The sequence below is a fragment of the Sus scrofa genome, chromosome 15, assembly GCF_000003025.6.
Source record: "Sus scrofa isolate TJ Tabasco breed Duroc chromosome 15, Sscrofa11.1, whole genome shotgun sequence".
Taxonomy (NCBI): Eukaryota; Metazoa; Chordata; class Mammalia; order Artiodactyla; family Suidae; genus Sus; species Sus scrofa.
Genome location: NC_010457.5, coordinates 64,775,275 through 64,795,219, shown reverse-complemented (window position 1 = coordinate 64,795,219; position 19,945 = coordinate 64,775,275). Strand labels below are relative to the sequence as shown.

The 19,945-nt window shown below is 40.8% G+C and overlaps 1 protein-coding gene across 13 annotated transcripts in view; it reads left to right on the top strand.

Moving 5' to 3' along the window:
- The window catches only part of ACVR1 (activin A receptor type 1), a 142,176-nt gene that overhangs the window by 96,434 nt on the left and 25,797 nt on the right, over positions 1-19,945 (top strand). For all 13 annotated transcript variants that reach the window (XM_001927798.7, XM_021076458.1, XM_021076457.1 and 10 more), the window contains 5 exons: positions 107-370; positions 2,719-2,930; positions 6,258-6,357; positions 11,483-11,629; positions 18,031-18,306. In XM_001927798.7, the coding sequence (XP_001927833.3) occupies positions 107-370; positions 2,719-2,930; positions 6,258-6,357; positions 11,483-11,629; positions 18,031-18,306 (999 nt within the window). The remainder of the gene's footprint in view (positions 1-106; positions 371-2,718; positions 2,931-6,257; positions 6,358-11,482; positions 11,630-18,030; positions 18,307-19,945) is intronic.

Genomic DNA, 19,945 nt, shown 5'->3' with positions numbered 1-19,945 from the left:
TGTGTTTGTAATGGTCTTGGAGAAGCAGTGGGGGTGAATAAAGCCCGTGCAGTGATTTTTGTTTGTTTGCTTGTTTGTTTGTTTCCCTTCCTCTCTCTCCTTGCAGATGAGAAGCCCAAGGTAAACCCCAAACTGTACATGTGTGTGTGTGAAGGCCTCTCCTGTGGGAACGAGGACCACTGTGAAGGCCAGCAGTGCTTTTCCTCGCTGAGTATAAACGATGGCTTCCACGTCTACCAGAAAGGCTGCTTCCAGGTCTACGAGCAGGGGAAGATGACCTGTAAGACGCCTCCGTCACCGGGCCAAGCTGTGGAGTGCTGCCAAGGGGACTGGTGTAACAGGAACATCACGGCCCAGCTGCCCACTAAAGGTTCCCGTGGACTTTTCTATTTCTAGATCAAGGGTTTTTGTCAGTACTGTCCTGATTCTGTGTGGGTTAAAGATGTAAGTAGCCACAAGGCTTTCCTCCTACTCTTTGAACAATGGGTGATGAGGAAGGTAGCTCTAGTGGGGAAGAGAAAGGTGTGGCCTTTTGGAATCTACAGGGAGGATGGATATTTTGGGGAACGTGACCAAGGTGATGTCTGTCTTGGGGACGGCTTGGTTGCCTAGATTTCTCTTGGTAGTCATGAATGGTTCAACAGCTGACACTACTTTCTGAAAGGAGCTATGATGTCATAATTTCTGAAACAGTTCTGTTTCGTAAGTATTCATCTTGATGTTAAGTATGTAGGGAGGAAAACGAAACATAGACCCCAGTAGCTGAGAGGAATACCTTTCCTTCTTTGTGAGAAGGGAGACAAAGCCATTCTCCTGTTATCTGATGCCCAGCGATCTATCACTGGAACTTAAAGCTGGGTGAGATTTCACATCAACCTGTGAAATCTTCTCTGTATTATAGTTAGTATGGATTTCAGTCCTCCTCTGAAACTGCTCCCCCTTAAAATGAGCCCTAAGTTGCTATCTCGAAATCCTACAAATATTAATGTACCTTAGTCTTTTTGGTTGTTTGTTTTGTTTACGCCTGCAGCATGTGAGAATTCTCAGGCCAGGCCAGGGATGGAACCTGCACCACAGCAGCAACCTGAGCTGCTGCAGTGACAGTGCTGGATCTTAACCCCCTGCAGCACAAGGGAACGCCTAGTGTACCTTGGAGTTTTTGTACACACAGTCCAAGCCAAATTTACTCTCTTAATGTATGGTACATTTTTAATAGACAAACTTAGTTAATTTTGCACTCACAAAAAAAGAAACAAACTGTAGGGAAAAGCTACTAAGGGCCTCCATGGCCAGAAATGCCAAACAGCAAGGGAGGAGACAGAAAAATGGAAAAAAAAAAAAAAAAAAAAAACAAACCTGATAGAAGATCATGTTAACAGTATTTTGTGAAGGTATGCTAAGGAACCTTATGGCTTATAGAAGAGGTTAAATTCTGATGAGCAAATATGTTTGAATAATAAGGGCAGTTTTTAATGGAAGATCAAGTATTGAAAAGGTTAAAACTAAAAGGATACTTGGTGGAATCAACTTTTAAATTTTGTGAGTTAAATTGTTATTAATAGATGGACTGTGAAAAAATGTCTGCACGCACATCAAAATTATATCTACAGTATGAAAAGTTTCTAATCTACAGAACACTCTGCCAGATTAGAGTTGTAATAGAAAGTTTATTTTCTTTACTGAAGGAATCTCTAATTTAATCATGGAGGCACAATATTGATAATTTAATGTTGTATATAATTAGTTTTACACTTTATCATACAAATGACATGTACCTCAGAGTAATATGTGCCAAATTGTTGATTAATTTGGATTTGGAAAGTTAAGAGAAATGTATACAGGAGGTTAGGCTTGAGATTGGATGGTTGAAGGGCCAGGGACATGGAGAGAGTAAGACACACATGGGGCAGAATGGGGCTTGTGACATAATGTCACAAAGGGGGTCTGAAATTCAGAAGTGATAATCACTTTGGGCCTTTTAATTATGGACATTCACTATCCAACTAACGTTTTAAATTTAACTCACGAGGCAAGTTGAAAGTCTGCGAATGTTTGCGTAAGTGACGTGAGAAATGAGTGAATGCACAAATGTTTGAATGGGTAATGTAACAATATCTGAGCCAGGGAGTGAATGAGTGATGAGCTAAGTGAGTGCCTCAGTGAATGAATGTTTTGAGTGAGTGAACGAATGTTGAATAAATGGGTTATTTATTTATCAGATGAATGAATAGGCAGGAATCATGCTCTAAAAGGAGGAATAAGAATTCAGCAATAGACTTCCAAGATACATTGAAGAGAGAGACCACAGAGAGGGTATTTTGGTCTTAACTCAGATAGCATCTTCTCATCAGAATATTACAGCATAATGTCTTATCTGTAAGGGCTTGATGATAAAACTCCTTACAGATCAAGTCCAAGTTAATAAGGAGTGTATCAGCGATTTGTATAGTACTTTAAATTTTAAAAATACTTTCCACATAGATGCATTAATAAGTTGGTTCTCAGTGGAATTTTTTCAAACTCCTGTTGTGTCTAAATGAATAATGGTTGAATGACTGGGCTGTTGGCCAGATGTTGGAAAGTTTATAGTTTTAGCACTCTGTGACTTACGAGACTATGTGATTTGGATCAAGAGCTACTTGTTAGGTATTGGTTATGCTACGTAATAAGTCAACAATGATCCTTATAGCCAATTACCCTCCTCTCTCCCATCTCCAGGGAAATCCTTTCCTGGAACACAGAATTTCCATTTGGAGGTTGGCCTCATTATTCTGTCTGTAGTGTTCGCAGTATGTCTTCTAGCCTGCCTACTGGGAGTCGCTCTCCGAAAATTTAAAAGGCGCAACCAAGAACGCCTCAATCCCAGAGATGTGGAGTACGGCACCATCGAAGGGCTCATCACCACCAATGTTGGAGACAGCACTTTAGCAGTGAGTGTGTGGCCCCAGGGGTGCCCAAGCATAACAGCGATGGCTAATTATGCTTTCTTATTTTAAGCATGAAATGCTAGCCAGTAATTGGTGACTGGACAGTTGTATACACATGCTACTGGTCACTTATGTCCTAAGCATATGCTGGCAACCCATGTTAGTTTAGGGACCCCACTGTGAGAACGTTTATTTTAGACATTTACATTAAATGAGGGAGTGGATTTTTTTAGTTGATTCTTGGTAGTTATTTCTCTTTTGCTAGTAAGGGAACAGGGGATAGACATGGTTGCCTATAATTTGGAGGTTGGGAGGCTTGCAGTTTATGGTACTCAGTTACTCTATTTTTAGCAATAACAGTGCTTTCAAAAAAAGCCCTTTTGCTTAATATTAAAAGTCATTTTTCCTTCTAGATTATTTCAGCACCTTGTAGTTTAAGACTTTAAAACCTGACATCCAAAAAAGCAGCTATTAAATTTTTCATGCTCCTGTGCTGCCCCCTTGTGGAGTGCAGACATTTGGTTAATCTGGTGCTGTCCAATAGAAATATGTGTGGCACATGTGTAATTTAAAAGTTTCTAGTAGCCATGTTTAAAAAAGTTAAAAACACAGGTAATATTAATTTTAAGACTGCGCTTAACCTAATATATATAATTATCATTTCAACATACGATTATCAGGAATTATTACTGAGATATTTTGCAACTTTTTTAAAAAAACTGAGTTTTCAAAATTTCCTGTGTATTTTACACGTATAGCACCTATCGGTTCAGATCAGCTGCATCTTACTGGCTCACTGTCAGCGTGTGGCTCACAGCGACCCTAAAGGGTCATGTGGCTCACAGCACAGGGTTACAAACCATTGTATCTCTATGTTTTAAAGTTACTCATTTGCACATTTTAAAATGATGAAATCACATTCAAGAGTGACTGGCTTCCTTTTTTCACTTTTTAAAATTGTTTGTCAAGTGTTAATTTTAAAGCAACTTTAAACTCTAGGTGAGAAAAGGGAATCACATGCTAGGAGTAAGTTACCATCAAGTGCCACTGGGAAAAGTAATAACATTCTACAGGGCTACTATGCTGAGTTGATGCCTCCTCTGAAAAAGGCAAAGATTTGTCAGGGTTACAGATGTTAAAGTCATGCCAGTACCAAATCGAGACTCTCCTGGTCATAATCTGATGAACTGAAAGATGGTCAAGGTGGTAACTTTTAATGCCATGACCTTGCATCTACCTAAGATCATCTTGTATTAAGTCTTGTTTTGCCAGACAAAAATGTGAGTGTCTGGGAGTTCCGTAGTTGCACCTGCCCTAAGACAGCCCTTTTGCTGGAGAAGACTTGTCCTCTCCAGTCTTTGCAGCTCAGGTACTGCTCCTGGACTACTAGGCGAGTTGTTAAAACATTTGACGGTGACTGATATAGGCTGGGAAATATCCCATCTTACTGCTTTCCCATCACTGGACTACAGTCAAGTATACTTTTTTTGTATGAAGAAAAGGTGGGGGGGACCTTGTTTAGCTTTCTTTTACCTATTTAAATTTTGCTATAACAAAACTGGGAAAAGAGGAGATGAGGACCTTTCATTCAAAAAGTAGAGAGATACAATTTGCATTGAAAAGGTTCTTAGAAGTTTTATTTCAAATTTTAAGGCAAATTAAATGAGTACATTGAATGAGTAGCAAGGAAGACATAAGGCTGTATCACGAGAAAGCATGATTCTGAGATAGAGTAGTTAAGAGTTTTCTGCCTCAGAACTGCTAACGTAGCTAATTATGTTGGGCACTGATAGGAATGTCTATTGTCAATTACTGTTTAAATGGTTTCTCTGTTTTTGAAAGCAGAATGGAATATATGCTAAAATAATCCTCTCAACTCAACCATGTTCGATGTCACAATAAATGACACAGTAAAGAACACTGTTTAAAACAAGTTATTAATATTTGTCGACATACTTGCCTATTTAAGTGATAGGCTCATTTTTATGACTCAGCAGTGCATACCTTACTAACCAGCTCCCCTACACTGAAAAAGAAGATCTAAGAGTTGAAGTTGATGTTTGTCTTAGGTTGACAATCCCCCCAAAGTCTATGAACTAGGTTTAGAACCAGGATTATACATTATGAAAAAACAACAGATTAGTTTAATTTTCAGAACTATTCTCTTAAAAAATTGAATGAATAAGGAGAAAAATGAACAGCAAAAGAGATGGTTAAGGAGATGTGAAACTCCACTTCATCTAGATTCAATTTCTTGCTGATTATCCATTTTGCGGCTTTTAAGGATTCTAAATTTCTTCCTTTGGATGTTCAGATTTTGGTAATTTTGCTGATCAACAGTACTTCACAGTGGTGCTCAGAGTAAAAGAAGATGAAATTCAAACAGTAATGTATTACTTTAACAGGCCAGCTAAAATGTTTAGGAAAGGACAGGCTGTGGGGAATTTTAGCTCAACATTACTGCAACCTTGCCACAGTCACCATGGGCACGATACTGTTTATATAGATAATCCATTCCTGATTCAAAAAGGCTTCTGCTTCTTGGCTTGCACTGAGAGTAAGGAGGGAAAATTTATGAATGAACTAATTGCAAATCTTTTTTTGCATTTTGAGAAGTAGATTTGGAGCATGGGTTTTCTGTTTTAATGGAAGATAACTTTTTTTCTCTCTCTGCTTTGTGGGTAATTGGCATATTACATAGAGATGTTAATTTTGTGACTCTTTTGTCCCTCGCCTACCTAAAAGGCAACCTCCATCCAGGTAGCCCTCTCTGCTTGAGTGTCCTGGTTTGAGGACCCACGTGGCCATTCGAGTCTTTCCAAGACAAACAACCTTAAAATCATTTGTTCCTTATGGCTAATTTGTTTGTTCCTTATCATGGAGCTCCTTGTCGGCATGTCAGCTAAAGTGGATCTTTTGATAGATATTTATGAGCAGAACAGAATATGGTCAGTTTTGCCCAGTTCTTAGACTTGAGGGTTCTTTCTTCTCCTACTGCTTCCCCTGGGGCTCAGCTCTGGATCCTGGACTTTCTGATTTGCATCTTTGACTTTGTCCACTCAGCTTCTTTCTTGATATATTTTATTCTGAAACTCTGGATAAAAGAAAAAACTGCTTAACACTCAGGAAAACCTATGACTATTAGGGGAAGGACATCTTCTGGTTTTCTTAGTAAATGAAACTAGTCCTTCCTCCAGTGGGGCTTTCCATGCACATGAATGGGCTCCCTGTACAGGATCGCTGCCTCCGTGCAAGTTACACCTTGTGCACTCCTATACTTTAACCTGGGAGCTGTTCCTCAACACTTTCTCTTCTTGTTTTGAACTGCAGGATTTATTGGATCATTCGTGTACATCTGGAAGCGGATCTGGTCTTCCTTTTCTGGTACAAAGAACAGTGGCTCGTCAGATCACATTGCTGGAGTGTGTTGGTAATTCTTTTTTCCATTCCTTTGTGGGTTATGTGCAGTGTTAGCTGTGGTTCTAGAAGTAGGATGGACCTTGGAAAATCTGCTGCTTATTGCCTGTTCCTTGTTTAATGTCAGGAAATGTGAGGTAGCTGTGTGGGGTATCTATGCCTCTAATCTCTGTGACTTGTGTTGGAACATTTGGACTTGATTAACTTCTTGTTAAAGGAGTCTGCCTCTAGTTAGGATAGAGAATGCCTAGACCAAAGCTTTCAGCTTTAAATAGACTGTTCAGGATAATGGGAATGCTTGAAAATGAATTAATATTGTTGCTTCCAACTATAAGCATTGGAGGATTTGAGGTAAGTGAGCTTTTGGACAATAAACTTGATTATTGCAATTCTCTTTTTTATTCTTCTCTTGCTTTAGAAAGAAAGAAAGAAAGAAAGTTTACCAAAGCTACATTTATATAATTGCTTTATTTAAACAAGTGCTATGTACTTTGCTCTATGACCTCTCACATTTTTTTCCATATTGGAACATGTTTGCATAGAGATGTTATCACAGTGTGTATATAATTTGCATCCCTTTTTTCATTTTTTTTTCATTTTAAAAGGTTTTTTTGAGCTATAGTTGGATTTACAATGTTGTCTTAATTTCTGCAGTTACAAAATGATTCAGTTACACAGACACACATATCCTTTCTTTTTCAGATTCTTTTCCCATGTAGGTTATCACAGAGTATTGGGTAGAGTTCCCTGTGCTATAGAGCAGGTCCCTGTCGACCATCCATTCCATATACAGAGTGTGCACATGCCAATCCCAAACCCCCAATCCATCCCTCCCCCTCAACCTTTCCCCTTTGGCAACCATAAGTTTATTTTTGAAGTCTGTGACTCTGTTTTCATTTTGTAAATCAGTTCATTTTGTACCATTTTTTAAGATTCCACATAAGTGATATTATATATTTGTCTTTCTCCCTTACTATGATTAGTTGTATGATAATCTCTAGGTCCATGCATTTTTGCTGCAAATGGCATTATTTCATTCTTTTTTTATGGCTGAGTAATATTCTCCTGTATAAATGTACCACATCATTATCCAGTCATTTGTCAGTGGACATTTAGGTTGCTTGCATGCCTTGGCTCTTGTGAATAGTGCTCCAGTGAACATTGGGGTGTTTGTACTTTTCTTTTTTTCTTTTTTTTTTTTTTTTTTTTTTTTTGTCTTTTTGCTATTTGTTTGGGCCGCTCCCGCGGCATATGGAGGTTCCCAGGCTAGGGGTCGAATCGGAGCTGTAGCCACAGGCCTACGCCAGAGCCACAGCAACGTGGGATCTGAGCCGCATCTGCGACCTACACCACAGCTCGCGGCAACGCCAGATCGTTAACCCACTGAGCAAGGGCAGGGACCGAACCCACAACCTCATGGTTCCTAGTCGGATTCGTTAACCACTGCGCCACGACGGGAACTCCTGTACTTTTCTAATCATGGTTTTCTACAGATAGATGCCAAGGAGTAGAATTGTTGAACCATATAGGTGGTCCCTCAGAAAACTAAAAGTTACCTCTATACTGTTCTCCATAGTGGTTGTACCAATTTACATTCCCACCAACAGTGTAGGAGGGTTCTCTTTTTCTCCACCCCTTTCATTTATTTATTTATTTATTTCCTTTGTAGGGCCGCGCCCATGGCATATGGAAGTTTCCAGGCTAGGAGTCAAATTGGAGCTATAGCTGATGGCCTACACAACAGCCATGGCCAGTCGGGTTCTGAGCCATGTCTGTGACCTACACCACAGCTCACAGCAACACTGGGTCCCCAACCACTGAGCGAGGCTGGGGATCGAACCCACATCTTCATCGATACTAGTTGGATTTGTTTCTTCTGCACCACAATGGGAACTCTACCCTCTCATTTATTACTTGTAGACCAAAAAGCTCATACACATTTCCATGTATTTGTACACATCATGGATATCTTAAAGATTGTGTAATTGTCTACTGAATGATAACTTTAATAATATTGCTTGAAGAAGTTTTTGCACACATTGCTTCTTTCTTTTGAGTGTGCAGAATAAATTCCTAGGAATTTTGGTTCCTGGATCAAAGTTTGTGACTTTTCATAGCTTGTGTTTTATATTGCTGGATTGCCCTTGAGGAACATGGTGGAAGGTGCTTATTTTTGAAGTTCTGATGTTTATTAGTTTTAGTTGTGTGAGGTGGGCATTTACAAGTCACATGAGGGTTTCCATTAATCTCTCCTTTAGGTGGCATTCAGGGATGACCACAGTAGCAGTGATGGATTAGAAACGGTTCCACAGTTTCCTTGTAGTTCTCCCAGTTTTAGGGGCTGCTTTGCTGCTCCTGTCATCTTATCTTTTGCTTTTGGGAGGTGACTGACCATCATAGGCTGCCTTTACCACTTGTCTACTGTCCTCTGACTTTTCTTCCTGTTTCCGCAGAAGTGAGGACACCCCCCAAATGGGTAGTGGAAGGGGGTGGGCAGAGGTAGTGAAAGCAGCCACCTTCGGGCACACAGGCAGCTGTTAGAAACCTATTATCTTTTCCCTAGTTATTTAGCTACCGTGACTGTTTCTGAACCCCAACATTTTTTTTGCTGCTTTTTAGGGCCCCACCCATGGCATATGGAGGTTCCCAAACTAGGGGTCAAATCAGAGCTGTAGCTGTCAGCCTATGCCATAGCCATAGCAACGCCAGATTCGAGCTGCATCTGTGACCTACACCAGAGCTCACGGCAACACCCAATCCTTAACCCACTAATCAAGGCGAGGGATCAAACCCACAACCTCATGGTTCCTAGTCGGATTCGTTTCTGCTAAACCATGACAGGAACTTCTGAACCCCTGCTTTATGCTTCTCCTCCATGATGGAGTGTGAGTAGAGAAAATAAAAATGGAAAAAGCCCCCAGTGTGCTCGCTGCTTACAATCAGGGGTGACCTCTTGGACCAGCTCTCATCCTATTTGATTATGAACAAGTGTACCTGGGGAAGCAGTGAAGGAGGGCATTACCTCCCACCCTCCTGTCCTATGGCTGTTCCCATTCACAGAACAGCAGCCCTCAAAATCCATCCTCAGAGCTGACCCCAGAGTCCAAAGGGCACAATAATACTTCACCTTTAAAAATAGACACTGTTTCCGGTTGTTGAGATGTTCTTCGACAGGTTTTTGGAAATAGTGTAAATTCAATTATAGCATTTGTTGGCGTAGTGCTAAAGACTGATAAAAGCCATGCCTTTTCAGTAGCTTTTAGTTAGTGTTCATTCATACGGCCTTGAATAAAAATGTTTGTAATGAACTGTTTGGATAGTATGTTCTCATTTGTGGTTCAAAAACATGGGAAGCTGGATTGGATCAGTTGTTCCAGATGGTGATCAATGGACCTCCATATTTCAGGTGCCCTTTTGGGTCCATGACCAGGATTTCTGGGTAGCTCTGCTTCTGGTTTTAGGGACTTCTGCATAAGTCTGCATTTGCAGAAGGTACTTGACAACTTAAAAGCTTTTGAAAACCACTGCAGTAGGTTTCTGTTTTAATTCTATCTACTTAAGTTGACATCTATCTGTGTTCTTTAAAAAAAAAATAATTTAAGGCAATTTTATACTGATAGCCACAATGCTCTGAGAAATTTTTCTCTCCTTCCTAATGAGAATATTAGGACAAAGAGCAAATAAAGATACAGAATGGAACCCAAGGCAGGGAAAAAAAAAATAACATACAATTTTATAGTGGCCAATTTTATAGATGTTAGCAGTAGCCTTTATCTTAAACTAGAAATGCTGGGCAGTTGCTGTGACTTTATTAAAATTAATCCTGCCCTAATACTATTTCTGTGGCTTGACCGTGGCCTGCAAAGACCACTACAAGCCTCATTTCACAAACTTTTGGATCAGTCATTGGAATTTAATAGGGACATTGTTTATCATAAGGGAATCTAGATTGAGCAGTTCTGATTATGTTTCAGGACATAATGACCTGGACAGACATGCTTTCTCTCCCCATGTTTGGGTTCTCAGTGGCTGAGTTTTTCAGCAAAGAGCTGTATTCCTGGATATGCAGGTGGTGCCACAGCTGCTTATTACAAGCCGGGATTCTCAGCAGCAGCCACTTGCCTTGGGAGAAAGCCCCACTGCCCTGCAAGTCACATCTGCTGCGTCGTCTTCTAGGAGCCGTGCCTGTCTTTACCCCTGATTATACCCCATGTTGATCCCCATAGTCTCGTGGTAATTACCTCCTTCTCCCAACCTCCCAATCACCCCTGCCTGTAATTAAGGAGAAGAATGGAAGCTGGAGTGTGTAGCTGACAAGCTGACAGTTGTACTGTGGCTGCAGGAGGGGCACACACTTCGAGGATCAGATCACAACTAGTCACTGTGCTTTGAAAATGTTTTCTCTGAGTGGCCTTTTCAGTGTTGCCCACTTGTGGCATCACAGGGACTGTCTCAACAAGCAAACCCCATGACCAATGTCAGAAATCCAGACTGTTCTGGGATGACGTGTTTAAGATTTTGCAAATCCTCTTTTGAAATATATCCCCAAGAAATCCTTTATGGATGGCAGTGGCTGCCGGTTGATCTCCCACACAGCATTGGTGTATGTGTGATTTTTTTGTTTTAATCCTTTAGAACACAGATCTCAAAGTTAACAGTTTCCTTCATGAAAAATATAAATGCATGTGTAAATTCGCAAACTTTGACTTTGAGAATGCCCATGTTGATCCTTTAAGAAGGGAAGGAATCAAGTAAGCTATTTACTATAGCCACATATATGCTTTTTGGCTTTCATCAACATTCAAGTCAATAATTTGTACCATTTTCTAAGTTTTACTAACTTCCATGCACTTTTGTAGACCACGTGTGTTTTGTACCTTTTAATAGAGGAATATAAATGTAAACTTGGTAATTAGCAGCTAATTGTACAAATGCAGGTTCTGAGAGCGTTTAATTTGACATCACGATGGGGTGGCAGCTTCCACCTTTTTTTTGGACATCTTTATAGGCAAAAGGTTGTGGTGTTTATTGCCCCACGTTGTTTTTCCAGGGCAGGGGTTAAGGGTTGCAGGGACGAAGTTTGTTGGCTACCTGTCTTGTCCTCCTGTGCAGTGTCACCTCTGTGTTGCTTTCCACAGGGAAGGGCAGGTATGGTGAGGTGTGGAGGGGCAGTTGGCAAGGGGAGAATGTGGCTGTGAAGATCTTCTCCTCCCGGGATGAGAAGTCATGGTTCAGGGAAACAGAGCTGTACAACACTGTGATGCTGAGGCATGAAAACATTTTGGGTAAGTGTAAAAATAATCCCCTCATTAATTTTTTTTTTTCTAGAAAGAAATAATTGCCTGTCTCTGCCCTCTGATTTGATGTATGTGAATTTGCAAGTCTCTCCTGAACAGTGACATAGGGACCATCTACGTTTATATGCGGTGTAATTTTCTTCTCACAGGAATTTCTTGTTTAAATCTGCAAAGAAGCTAAGTTTGAAGATTTCTTTGGATGGTGAAAGGGAAATTGTTATTGCTAAGTTTTATTCTGCAGGTTGTTATTTAAATAACAAAAATTTGCCCCATATTGTTCACTTCAAGGCTTCCTCCGTCGTTCTGCTTACCCCACCCTTTTTGAATATTTATTACTTGAATCAAACCAAGAAAGATCTTTGGACGATTTCCTAGAGATTCATAGCTCCCAGGGACATCATAATTAAATGCACATTCCTTCAAACAAGGCATCGTTTTTAAAGCCCAGATTTAGAGAGGGATTTAACATACATTTTAATTTGGAATCTATGGCTTGGAAACACTTGTGAAATATGTAAAGAGCCTATTGAAATACCGCTACAGAAGTATAAAGGGTTAGACTATTCCTTTAGCCCACTGACTTCTAGGTTTTTGAAAAGTTTCTCTAAATATTATTATTGGCCACTTCATGGCCATTGGACTAGGTTTGCCAGAATGTTTTTCTAGTCTGGTACTGCCAATTTAGTATTAAACCTGAGTCAAGTTGTCTGCAAATTATGGTTTGACAGTTGTCCAGAGCTGTGCCTTAACAGTTTGGTGGTGTGTCCCATCTCAAAATTGCCTCAGTTTCTGTGTCATTTTCTCCCCTTCTCTTACCCCTTGGGCCCTAGGCGTCACCTAATCTTCCTCACTTGTATTGTTGCTGTTGGTCTTAGCTTTCCAGTTCATCTTGCTACGTGGCATTATCTTCCACTGGGGAGTATAGATGCTTCTGCTCAGAATGGCTTTGTGACTTCCATATTGCTTTTGCACCATCTGTGACTTCCAGGCCTGGCATTCCAGTCTCCCTATTTTGGGGCCCCAGGGAGTCTCCGAAGTTTTCTCCACAAATATGCTCACCAGGCTCTTCTGATATTTGTCATTCCTTGGGATTGCCATGAACGTTCAGGTGTCTGTACTTTATCCATGTCGCTTTTGATCACCCACCATCCCCATTCCACCCTCCAATCACCCCTTCCTCCATCAAAACTTCTTGAGTCTCTTCCAGATTCTCTCGGGGGATTTGCTTGTGCTTTTCTGCTCTCCTGTACTTTGTACCTCTGCTCTATAACTCTTTCCATGCACTGCCTTGTCCTGCAGTTGGATGTGTATGTATAACAACAATAATGACTAGTTTCTGTGCAGTAAGCATTGTTTCAAATGTGTCACATGCATTTTCTCATTTAATCTTTACCATGACTGTAAGAGGATAGATAACTCTTGTTTTCCGAGTTGTAACTGATGAGGTAACTGAGGTACAGAGAGGTTAACATCACCCAGCAGGTTAAATAAGGGAGCTGAGAATCACACTGGACGGTCTTAACTCTAACCACCTGGGAGTTACCTCCTAGAATTGCTTCTTAGATTTTGGAGTCAGGATGTGAAGTGAAAGTTCATCTGTCGTCAAAATTACCTTTAAATATTCCATTTTTTCCTCTGACACTGGAACAGACTGAGGTTGAGTAACAGATAAAGCATTGGTTGTGTTAGAAGTATTCATCTAAACAGTTGCATTACTCTTTTTTTTGCTTTTTAGTGCTGCACTTGTGGCATTTGGAAGTTCCCAGGCTAGGGGTCGAATGGGAGCTACAGCTGCTGGCCTATACCACAGCCACAGCAACACAGGATCCGAGCCGCATCTGTGACCTACACCACAGCTCATGGCAACGCCGGTCCCCAACCCACTGAGTGAGGCCAGGGATTGAACCTGCATCAGTGGATACCAGTCCATCATAGTATACCTCATGGATACTAGTCGAACTCGTTTCCGCTGTGCCACAACGGGAACTCCTAAACAGTGGCATTAATCTTGATGGGCAGGTGCATGTACTCTGAAAAGCAGGTGAAGTCTGAGACTCATTGAAGGAAGGCCATGTCCAGGCACCTTCTCTCTTGCCATGGGGCTCATAGGCTCATTGAGCAAACGCTCCAGATATCACTGGGCTTGGCACATAGTCACATCCATGCTGCTGAATTAAATTACCTGTGATACCACTCACTCCATTGTACACAGAGGACAAGAATTATTTCCACTGTTTTTGCTTTCATACCCAGGACTGAGGACAGTTCCTTGCACGTGGTAGGTGCTCAGTAAATATTAAGTTGGATTTAATCACATGGGAAATTTTGAAAGTAAACTTTGCAACATGATTCATTTGAGAGAAATTAGGTTCCCTTAGTGTGATCACACTGGGCAAAACATTATCTACTTCTTATTACCTAATGACCCATGGAAATTCTGAATTCATGAGCTCTTTCTACCTTTGTCATAATTACAGCTAGATAGATAAATTTTACTGTGTGGTCAGTCTTTTTAGTTGCGAAAGCTCACAGAAATACACTACCTTTTTTGGTTATACTTCTTTCCCTCTTTAGCAGTTTTTTAGAATGTAGAGACTTCAAGATTTTCTGTGATCATTTTCTTTTCTATCAAAAGAGCATGTTGTTTTGTTTTTTTAAATAAATTTATTGGAGTATAGTTGACTTAGAAAGTTGTGTTAGTTGAGCATATTGTTTTGACTATCAGATCATAATTTTCCCCCATCCCTTGAGTAATGCTAACTCTAGCCCTTGCAAAAATACATAATTAAATTACACACACACACACACACACACACACAACGCCCCCCCTCCCCCATAAAACTCTGGGCCCTCATTGTTTATCCTCCTAAAACGACATCTTTCCCATGACTAGTGTGGATTTCAGCTCTCCCTTCTGCTACGTGGGGTGTAGTAGTCAGCAGATAAGTGAGTAATGGGAGGTTCTGTCATGGTGGTTGGAACAGCGTCTGGGAGTTTGGGAAGCTGCTTTCTACTCTTAGCAAAAGCAGAGGCCCACTGTGTGACTTGGGCCAAAGTTGTATGTTTCTGAGCATTTCTTTTCTTCGTCACTAAAACTGGGGAGTTTTATTTAATGTGAGAATTTCACTCCAGAGTCTCGTCTTACACTCTGTTTAAAAATATATATATAGGGCAATATCCATTAAGGTTTACCATATCAATCCTGTAAGTGGCATTTAAGTACATGTACATCGTGCAACCATCACCACCCTCCATCTCCAGAACTGCCTCATACTCTTAAAAGGTACTGCCTAACCATTTAATTTAATCAGCCAGAATTTCTTGAGACCAACTGGAAGTAAATACCTGAAAAAGAATATGTTAAATTACAAAACTGTATTTGTAACTGAACTCTAAATAAATTATAACAGTAACCGACTATTCCTGAACACTTACTATATGTTAGGCATCATATGAAGCATTACCTGTAATAACTCTTTTATTCTCACAGTAACCTTTTGGGATATAGGATGGTGTTGTCTGTATCTTGCAAACGAGGACACCAAGGTGGCAATGTTCTGTGACATATTGGGATCACCCAACTCAGGGTGATAGAGCCGTGTGGGCACACAGTGGCCTGGCTCCAGGGCTCAACCCCCTCAACCTCTGTGCGCCACAGTATGGGGGCCTCTCTCTTCAGCTGTCAGAGCTGCCCAGCTCCTGGTTCCTGCGAGAGCTACCAGTGAGAGGCTCACAAGAGGCACTGATTACTTCACTTAGGATTTGGGGGGGTTTTCTTTAGTTTTTGAGGAGTCTGGCAGGATGACTTAGGCTGCTATGTAAGAGGGTTTTGCCCTTATCCCTTTTCTCTCTGTTATGAACACATCCAGTGGGTGGGCCAGAGTTCAACTTACAGGTGAACAGGTTACCTACCTGTTCAGTCTCCACTGACATTAGAGTGCTTTGACTTAAAATTCAGAAGTCTCAGAAAAATGCTCTAGCATGTTGAAGCAGATGTAGTTATATATATATAAGTCACACTTTAGAGAGAAACAGTTTTGTTTTTTTAAAAAAATCCTGCTTAAGTCGTTTCTCTTGAAGGTCTAGAGCTTAATTAACAGGACAGACAAAATCCTCCTCTAAGAACTTAGGGAAGGTGAGACAATGAACATTATGTATTTAATCAATCGCTCAGTCAGTCAGTCACTGCTCTCCCTTGGGCAGAGGAATCAGTAAAGGCTGTACAAACATTAGCAGTAATTTATTTTGAGTGGTGTGTCTATAGTTTGGGATATTTTTGAGGAAGTCATTGAAGATGACTATCCTCTGGTTTAAAATAATAAAAGCAGAAACTCTTTAGCACGAATAACTAATGTGTAAGTATAGTTTTGATGGATATTTTGGCCAGCTAAGGGCTCAGAGAGAATCAGCTATGGGGAGACAAAGACAGCATGGAGAACAGGGAAGAGTGAGAGGCTAAGCTGGCTGTGGGGACCAGTTCAGAGGAAGAGGGTGAAAGAGATGGGGATCAAGGTGCACAAGTGTTATTTAGTTCACTTTACAGATGCCCCGTGGGTACAGATGTCATTTTTGTCTTTCTTTGAGAAGAAGCCAGCTTGTTTGGGGGCAGTATGACATAGTGGGTAAGAGTATCGGTCCTAGAACCAGACAGCTGGGGCCATTACTGACCTTCAATGATGTAATCTTCCTTCGCGTGGTTGTTAGAGGATTGCATGCGGAGTGTTTAGGTAGAACTGAACTTGGCGCATAGCTTGTTCTCAGTAATTATTAGATGCTTCTGTTGTTGCTGTTGCTGCTGATCAAATAGGGAATATTTCTTTTTTCCCAGAACTTTCCTGTGCAAGGTATGGTGTATCAGAGCAGCTAGCATCAAACTGGAGGTGGTAGCAACTTTTTTTTCTTTCTACGGCTGCACCTACAGCGTATGGAAGTGCTTAGGCTAGGGGTCAATCAGACCTGCAGCTGCCAGCCTTCACCACAGCCGTGGCAACTTGGATCCGAGCCACCTCTGCCACCTACACTGCGGCTTTTGGCAACGCCAGATCCTTAACCCACTGAGTGAGGTCAGGGATCGAACCCGCATCCTCACAGCGGTGGAACCGTATGTCAGGTTCTTAATTGGCTGAGCCACAGTGGGAACTCTGGTAGCAACTTAATAACTGTGTGCTCCCTGGCACCAGTAAGCATTATTTGTAATGCAAGTATAATGATATTTATCTTTCTGGTCTATTGAGAAAAATCCCATGAGAAAATATTTGTGAAAGTGATAAAATTTTATGTAAAGTACTTTATATAAAGTAAGGCACTTTAATGTATTTTCCTTCTCTTTTATTCTTTCACAAGTCATTTCATTCTTTAAGCCATATCTCTCTTTAAAGAAGTCCCTCGTATGTATAAGCCCCCAAATTCTCTACCTGTAAGTGCGTCCATAAGATATTTATCTGCAGTGCTAGGAAAGCACCTCTGTAGCAGAAAAGACAGGTACACACATCATAATTTATTTCATGGGTTAGGAAGTGCCTCTGATTTTGAGTTCCTTCAGTGTGCTGAGAAGTCCCCTCAGACTGTCTAGAAAAATTTCCTCCTTCCTCTTAATATCTTTCAATATCTCACTTCTTTTCAAGACCAGTTCAGTTGTCACTTCTTAATGGAAGCCTGCTGTGAAATCTAGCCCGAATTATGATGATTCTCTGTTCTGGGCTCCTGATACCCTTTGCAGATATGTATTACAGGACTTTTCACATTATGTCATAATTCTTCCTTTTTATATCTGTCTTCTATCATAGCCAACAGACACCATCATCTTGGTTTTCATATGTGACTGACAGAGCATCCTAGGTGCTTGTGATATTTGATTGGTTCCTCTTTTTAATTTGATGAATCTGTCAGTTATTCAGTATAAACTCACCCCTTTTACAGCAGAGGCAATCCAGACTGACCAACTGAGTTGCCCAGTATTATACAGTAGGTCACAGGCAGATCAAGACTAGAACACAGGCGTTTAAGTTCCAGGTTTTGTGTTCTTTCTGGGTGGTTGAAGAATGATCTGTGCTTGGAATGTCAACATGGTGAAGGATTTGACACTATCATTATGAGTAAGCACAAAGGTATTATTCCTGTATGAATCTTAATGCAATGTAAAATACTTTTTAAAAGGATTATTTACAATGGAAATGAATATGAAAATTACCTATTATTTAGGAGTGCCTTTTAGATGAATAAATACATTATTTTTCTCTGTTGATGCCTCTCTTAACCTCCTTTCATGGTAGCTGGTGAGTTTATTTTTTGTTATAGGTGACCTCTAATGTATGGGTCACTATTTCTGTATACTAAAAATTATAATGTGGGATTCTCATGTCTGTTAATCTTGTTCTTGCTCTCTCCAGGTTTCATAGCCTCAGACATGACATCAAGACACTCCAGTACACAGTTGTGGTTAATCACACACTATCATGAAATGGGATCATTGTACGACTACCTTCAGCTCACTACTCTGGATACAGTTAGCTGCCTGCGAATAGTGCTGTCCATAGCTAGTGGTCTTGCACATTTGCACATAGAGATATTTGGGACCCAAGGAAAACCAGCCATTGCTCATCGAGATTTGAAAAGCAAAAACATCCTGGTTAAGAAGAATGGACAGTGTTGCATAGCAGATTTGGGTAAATTTTAAAAAATATTTTTTTGTGTGTCTTTTTGCCATTTCTTGGGCCGCTCCCGCGGCATATGGAGGTTCCCAGGCTAGGGGTCTAATCGGACCTGTAGCCACCGGCCTACGCCAGAGCCACAGCAACGCAGGATCCGAGCCGCATCTGCAACCTACTACACCACAGCTCACGGCAATGCTGGATCGTTAACCCACTGAGCAAGGGCAGGGATCGAACCCGCAACCTCATGGTTCCTAGTCAGATTCGTTAACCACTGCGCCATGACGGGAACTCCTAAAAAATATTTTTAATTACTGTTTACACTATTGTTGTAGTCCATTGTTTAGCCAGGTTACATCTCCCATCCCACCCTCACCCCCGCAACATTTCGTTATGAAAAATTGCAAGCAAGTTTGCAGATTGAAAGGATTTCACAGTAAACACCTTGTGTATCTACCACCTAGATTTTTCCATGAACATTTTATTGCTTTTTTTTTTTTTTTCTTTTTGGCCACCTTGTGGCCCATGGAGTTCCTGGACCAGAGATCAAATCCAAACTATAGTTGCAACGAAACCACAATTTCTGATCCTTAACCCACTGTGCTGGGCCAAGAATTGAACCTCATCCTGGTGCTCCAGAGATGGCACCCATCCTGTTGGGCCACAGCGGAAACTCCTATGAACATTTTACTGTTATCACATATCTATCTGTCCTACATTTATCAACACATCCTAATTTTTGATACATTTCAAAGTGAACTACAAAGAGCCCTTCCCTCTGATGGCTTCAGCATCACAGCACTGTATCATTCGCTGGAGTTCTTTTTTTCGTTTTGCGTTTGTTAGGGCCACACCTGCGGCTTATGGAGGTTCCCAAGCTAGGGGTCGAATCAGAGCTACAGCTGCCAGCCTACACCTGAGTTTATTTTTCCATAGCCATAGCTGCTGGTCACAGACCCAGCAATGCCCAGATCCCAGCCGCATCTGTGACCTACAACACAGCTCATGGCAATGCCAGATCCTTAACCCACTGAGCAAGGCAGGGGATTGAACCCACAACCTCATGGTGCCTAGTTGGATTCGTTTCCACTGCACCACGATGGGAACTCCCCACTGGAGTTCTTTACTTTTTTTTTACTTTTGGGTAAAATTTACATTTCACATGAATGCACAAGTCACAAATATACACTCTCAAGAGTTCTGACAAATGCTTTAAAATCCACATCCCTATCAAGATACAGAACTTTTCATTACTCTGGAAAGTCACCTCATGCTGGTTCATTCAGGCCCTGTCCCAGCTCCCATGAGAGGCAGCCAGGACTTTGCATTCTGATTTCACAAGCCTTTATACACAGTAGGTACACAGTTAAATAACCTATGGAATGAGTTTGTTTTAAACACAGTTTATAAGTTGTTCTTCTGTAACCAAGTCAAAATTTTCAATCAGAAAAGAGGAAAAAAAATATGCTCAAACCAATTTACCATCTGCCCTGCTGGGATAGCTCATTGTTATGGTATTAGGGTAAAGCTTAATATAGCTTTAATTGCCTTGTAAATAAGATTATCTTCATTAATAGTGATATTCTATATAAAAACTATTCATCCTAGACTCCTAAACTATTGGCTGAAAATTATCTAATGAGAAATGAATTAT